This window comes from Aplysia californica, unplaced genomic scaffold (assembly GCF_000002075.1).
Source record: "Aplysia californica isolate F4 #8 unplaced genomic scaffold, AplCal3.0 scaffold01437, whole genome shotgun sequence".
Lineage (NCBI taxonomy): Eukaryota > Metazoa > Mollusca > Gastropoda > Aplysiida > Aplysiidae > Aplysia > Aplysia californica.
Window position 1 is genome coordinate 1 of NW_004798707.1, and position 6,449 is coordinate 6,449.

General features: G+C 41.7%; 2 protein-coding genes across 3 annotated transcripts; one reads left to right on the forward strand and one right to left on the reverse strand.

Annotated features, from left to right (window-relative positions):
- The first annotated feature begins 723 nt into the window (after positions 1–723).
- Positions 724–3,907, forward strand: LOC118479023 (protein ALP1-like). Its single transcript, XM_035973574.1, is given in 3 exon segments — positions 724–1,267; positions 2,966–3,220; positions 3,222–3,907. Coding segments are annotated over 3 exon segments (1,164 nt in total). The 5' UTR covers positions 724–965; the 3' UTR covers positions 3,829–3,907.
- LOC106013889 lies at positions 1,464–5,401 on the reverse strand. 2 transcript variants are annotated; one of them, XR_001185472.2, is made up of 2 exons: positions 5,314–5,401; positions 1,464–2,881 (listed from the first exon to the last, which is right to left on the reverse strand). XR_001185472.2 is itself a non-coding variant. In XM_013090712.2 (2 exons), exons 1-2 carry the CDS (start codon positions 4,340–4,342, stop codon positions 2,061–2,063), a joined length of 954 nt encoding a protein of 317 aa, XP_012946166.1. In that variant the 5' UTR covers positions 4,343–4,622; the 3' UTR covers positions 1,464–2,060. The 2 variants fall into 2 exon arrangements, 1 of the variants encoding a protein (XP_012946166.1); XM_013090712.2 differs by lacking the exon at positions 5,314–5,401 and adding an exon at positions 4,210–4,622.
- Positions 5,402–6,449: the final 1,048 nt, after the last annotated feature.

Consider the following 6,449-nt stretch of genomic DNA (forward strand, 5'->3'; position numbering starts at 1 on the left):
CTCTTACTAAAACTAAAGAACCTGACTGAGAGGTTGTTCTAATGGAGCTGAGACAGAGCTGGAAATTATTTTAACCCTATCCGTACGTCCTGGGTTCATTTTGTATCCCCGGGGTTGTATTCTTCACATTTGAGAATACTTCTTGTAGGAAGATCTCTTTGAAACAAACTTTCAGTATTTCTCAAAAAATCATTTTGACGGACTGCTATGCAAAGCGTACGGATCGGATTGACGAGTAAATCTCCTATTTGGAAAGTGGTGGCACAGAGTTCTCCACGTCGGATGGATACGATAGTAAAACACGACGTACGGATAGGATTAAGTGGTGGCACAGAGTTCCCCACGTCGTATGGATACAAAATAGTAAAAGACGATGTACGGATAGGGTTAAGTGGTGGCACAGAGTTCCCCACGTCGTATGGATTCGATAGTAAAACACGACGTACGGATTGGGTTAAGTGGTGGCACAGAGTTCCCCACGTCGTATGGATTCGATAGTAAAACACGACGTACGGATAGCGTTAAGTGGTGGCACAGAGTTCCCCACGTCGTATGGATACGATAGTAAAACACGATGTACGGATAGGATTAAGTGGTGGCACAGAGTTCCCCACGTCGTATGGATACAAAATAGTAAAAGACGATGTACGGATAGGGTTAAGTGGTGGCACAGAGTTCCCCACGTCGTATGGATACGATAGTAAAACATGACGTACGGATAGGGTTAAGGAAAGTAGAACGTCATTTTTCTAAGGGCGATAACATAAAGAACGCCGAAACTTAAGCGGCTGAAGATCGACGCCGACAGGCGCCAGTCGGTGTCTGCTTGACTCCACATAGAGGGCGCCTATTGCCGCTCCTTTTAAGCTCGCGCTGCATATTTTAGATCCACTGTTGTCTAGTCTGCCTACATCTACCGTCTAGACATCTAGTTCTAGGTCTTGAGTGATTGCAAATTTACAAGAATGGACTCGTCATCCGACGATGAATTTTTTCTTCTGGATAGTCTGTTCCCTAAATTAAGGACAGCACGTCATGGTAGATCTACAAATGTACATGACATCAATAAGGAAAGGCCACATCTGGGAGAATATCACCATCTTTTCAAACAATTAAAATCATACCCAGATCGCTTTTACTCCTACACAAGAATGAGCATTGAAACTTTTCGCTATGTGCTCGACAAGATTGAACATCGACTGATCAAGACTTGGTGCAACTGGCATCGCCCTATTCTTCCAGAAGAGCGTTTGGTGGTGACATTGAGGTGAGTGTGATAAATTAAATAGATGGATGGATGGATGGGTGGATGCATGGATGGATGGATAGATGGGTGGGTGGATAGACAGAAACAGACAGACATGAACAAGCATAAAGAAAAAGAAGGAAAAAAGGAAAGAAAGATGACAGACAGACTGGTTTTTCACAAACACACAAGATAAACACACTTTCACACAAACACATTTTATATTAGATCTAGATCTAGACTAGATCTTTTTTAGTTTTAATTAAAAATTCAGGACACACAATGCTTTATGTACGCTTTCCTGTTACATAGAAACGAAAAGAAATGAAATACATGTACTTCATGAAGACCACTACTTCATTTTTGAATAACATACCTCTAGATCTACACCTGAGATATGTTACCTTACGAAAAGGAATCATAGTTATAGTAGCCTACCATAACTTACGCTCATTATCCAATATTTTATTTCAATCAATTGAACTTTTTGGGTAAAAAATCATAATTTTAAATGAACTTTTGATTTTAAAAATATTCAGTTTGATCTAGATCTACAGATTTTTAAAAAATCCTGATTTTAAAAATCTTTAGCAAAAAAATGACTGCGTTGATTGCGGACGTCTTACCAACAGATAAGAGGGAAGAAAGAAAGAAAGAAAACTTCCTTAAAGAAAACTTCCTTGTCAAACCATACCTGACTGACATAGGCCTACAATGTACATAATGTGATTTGAACTAAATACGGCAAGAGAAAAAATAGAATGAACAAAAATTGAAAGTCATTTCTGGCACATTTCATCAATACTATTGTTTGTTACCAATGTCTCAACTGTTGTGCAGAATCAAAAGAAGTGGTTGGAGAAGGGGAATGAGAAAGTGATGGTGAATGTGATGTAGAGTAGCTCTGATAGAGTGATTCTGTTTGCACATGTATTTGAGAAAAGTTCTGATTGTTACTGTAGGCAAATTCTTCAATCACTGCCTGCACTTTACTCTGAAATCTCAACTTCATGTGCTGCGGTATCAGCCTGATATGGGGCAGCAGTGTCTTCAAGAACATTAAGTCGGTATCAGCATCCTCGTTGTCTCTTTTCCTCGCCTGTTTGTCGAATAGGTACTGTAATTTTCTCTCTTCTATATCACACATTCTCTGCTGGTAGTGGTCATCCTGTCGACTCTTTCTTTTCATCGCCCGTGAAGTTGATGGGGTTTTGGGGAAAGTACCAGCGCCACCAGTAAACTGAACTTGCCTCCCATCTGTTTCCTCGATGACTCTTTCCACGGCCGGAAATTGCTCAGTCGACTCTTGTGATTCTGCAGCCACGCTGCCCTCTACGAGAATTGACTCTAGATCTAATACACTTTGTCCCTCTTCAGCATTATCTATGTAAAGTTGAGGTTGTTCATCGCATGTGCCACCTGGTGTTGCTGGCACTGGCAGCGGTGTTGACTCGATAGAGCCAGAGCAGGCCCTTGGAGCAACAATATCTTTAAGAAAAAGTAATGATCTGAAATATGTCCATTTTGATTGAGGGTAGTTGTCAGCGCCGTCGCCAGATCGACTAACAGGTCGCTTGCTGTACTCAGCGGAAAAGTTGTCCCGCAGATACTTCCATTTTTTCCGCAGAGTAGATCCTGGAAATGTGAATAAAATTGAACAATCATGTATGCATGTATTTGCAATTCATTTTACATGAACAGAATGTACTTTGTTTGCAGGTATCTGGCTACCGGATCATCATTCCAGGCCCTCGCCTTTAGCTTCAGGATGGGGGCATCTACTGTTGCTGCTATTGTCTCCGAAACTGTTGGCATTCTTTGGGATGAACTTCATACTCAACATATGCCAGTCCCAGCTGTTGAAACTTTCAAAACTATAGCCACAGATTTCTTTGACATATGGAACTTCCCCCACTGCGTAGGGGCAGTTGATGGGAAGCACATCCGAGTGAAGTGCCCCGCAAACACAGGATCTGTTTTTTAACTATAAAAAGTATTATTCTGTAGTTCTACAAGCTGCAGTTGATGCACAATATAGATTCATTGCAGTCGACGTGGGTGGGTATGGGAAACAGAGCGACGGGGGAACATTTCAAGCTTCAGGGCTATACCAAGCTCTTATGAACAACACATTAAATTTACCCGAACCTGCGCCTCTGCCGCAGTCCAATGTTGTGGCACCCTATGTGTTTGTTGCAGATGAGGCATATCCTCTTCTCCCATTCCTCATGAAACCATACAGTGGAGGCAATCTCCCTTTGGACCAGGAATGTTTCAATAACAGATTGTCAAGGTGCAGGAAGGTGGTGGAGTGTTCTTTTGGGATACTGAACTCCAAATGGTGCATTTTGTCCAAATGTATTGACACTGGTGTTAACCTTGCAGACAAGATCATCAAGTGTGTTTGCATCCTTCACAACACCATTATAGACAGGGAAGGCATGGTTCAAAACCTTACTGACGTGTCATTCCCGAGATCGGGTGTAGCCTGGGAGCTTGCTGGCAGACCAACTAACAATGCTAAAGGTGTAAGAGACATTTACACAACCTATTTTGCCAACAATCCCTTAGTGTACAACTAAGGGAGTTGTGGAGAGAGAGAGAGAGAGAGAGAGAGAGAGAGAGAGAGAGAGAGAGAGAGAGAGGAGAGAGAGAGAGAGAGAGAGAGAGAGAGGGGGGGAGATGGAGAGGGGGAGGGAGAGAGAGGGGGGAGGGAGGGAGGGGGAGAGAGAGAGGGAGGGGGAGAGTGAAGGGGAGAGGGAGGAAGGGAGAGGGAGGGTAAGAGAGGGAGAGGGAGGGGAGGGAGAGAGAGAGAGAGAGCAGAGAGACGATTATGATCTTGATGATGGTAATCATCATCATTATTGTTATGCATAGACTCTATATTATTATTATCATTCATTGTCATACAAGAATGACTTAGAATGTAAACATTAATTATGTGAATAAACCGATTTTCTTACCTTCACATTTCATTTCTGCTGCAATCTCTGTCCATAATTTGTCGATTACATTCCTGTTGGCATGCAGTTTATGACGTTTATCCCAAATAGGGCTTCTTTTGTACACGCACGCAATGAGTACTTCGACATCCATTTTGACAAGACACAACACAGCCAGATAAATAGATCTCTAGACACACAACGGAAAACTACACAGGCCTCGTCTCTTCAAAATCACACACTCTACTGACACAGTAAAGCCTAGATCTAGATTTCTAGGTCTAGATCAAAGAAAAAAATTAGTTGCACCACAACACAGGTGGTATTGATGAAGCATAATTTATTTGGGGGAAAAAAACACAAATGTTCTTAAATATTGCATTAAAAGTTAAAATGTAATTCTGCTCGGTGACCACCTTAATTTGAGGACGCTGATTTCAAAAATTTAATTAGTTTTTGTCTACCTTGAAGCACCAGCTCTTAAATGGCCATGTAAAATTGTCCCCTGTCCAGTCAGGTGACGTCACGCAAACCGCTCAACCCGAGTTGGTGACGGCGAGGCGTCATTGTGAGTTCGCGACCTCAGTGCTTTCGTGTCGCATCTCCATTTTTAATAACAGTGAAAGCAGTTCACAACAAAGAGTGAGCTTAAGAAGAAGTCACAATTTCACTGTTAAAAAATGGAGATACGACAAAAAAGTACTGCGGTCGCGAGTTGACAGCGAGACGCTCTTCCCACTTTTTCGGCGTAATAAGTAGAGTCAGAGCGTCGGTGGCCTAGTGGTCAGGCTATCGGACTCGCAACCGTAAGGTCGTGGCCCGACGTTGTGTCCTTGGGAAAGGCACATTACACGAATTTAATTTTCCTCACTTCACCCAGGTGGGAATGGGTACCCGGCAATAGACGACGAAAGATCTTGTCAGTTTGTTAGTGTTTGAGCGCTTAATCGGCTGCTCGCACTGTATGCTTCCCGGGAAACTGAAAATGTTTCTGAGTGTTCTATGGTCTGCTGGGGTAATAATATAGTGTAAAGCGCATAGAGCCTGCACTTGAGCGGGGATATGCGCTATACAAATGCTATCTATTATTATAATTATTATTATTATAACATAACAACAATTTACCACGTCCTGATGAACCATCCTTACCTCACCAGCAACAAGCACGCGCATATCGCATGCACAACACGAGGAGCTCCCACGTACTCAGAACCGTAACGCACAGTGCAAAAAGGTTACGGACTGGTATGTGTGCACTCGGGGCAGAGCAAGGACATCCGAATAACTTATCTTGACAACATAATATCCGGATAACAAGATAATTCTCGATAAAACATTATCCGAATGATGAGACTCTTAATTATCTTTCATAACCCGTTGGGCGAAATGTGTGTACCCACTAATTGTCGAAGTGGTTGTAATCTGTTTGTCGAAGCGGTTCATAAATAACACAATTAGCTACTTTGAATCAGAATTACAAAATTCTATCTAACATAAATAATAATTATGGATTGCATTTATATAGCGCATATCCACTTATGCAATGCTCTATGCGCTTAACATGATACATATTATGGATTTACAAATCAATTTTAAAGGTATATAGTGTTACATACTCGTGCAAACACATGTTCCCTCACGCACGCACCACACACACACACATACATACACACATACACACATACGTACATATTATGCACATACGCACATACAAACTCACAACGATCTACAGCTTGGATGGATTCTGTTTAATCGAAATATGATGAAAATAGAAATGCTTTTACTTTTAGTTTCTTCTAAATTTTTTTTAGATTTTCTGCTTCTCTGTTGGGGTTTTTGAAGCCTGTTCCAAACAAGTGGGGCTAAATATGAAAAAGAGCATATTTGTTGGTCGTATTGCGTTACTAGATCTAACACCTTGAGATCAGAAGTCTAATTCTCTATCTGCTCTATCAAAACCGTGAATTTTTTCAAAGCTGTTATCCAGATATTCAAAGAATTGCTTTCGAAAAAGCTTGACATTTTGTGAAACTCAAAAGCTTTGACGTCAAATTTCTCAAAAGTAGGTTGGGGGCTCTCGTGGCTTAGAGGTTAAGGTGTTGGCCTCTCATTCAAATGTCCCGGGTTCGAATCCGGGTAGCGACCAAAACATTTTCTTCTCTAAAATTGTCTCCTTTCAACCCCTTTCCTGCTCTCTAGCAATGTTCTGTTGTCTGCTTTCATTTCCATTTTCTGCCCCCACCCCCTCACCTCCTTTGCCC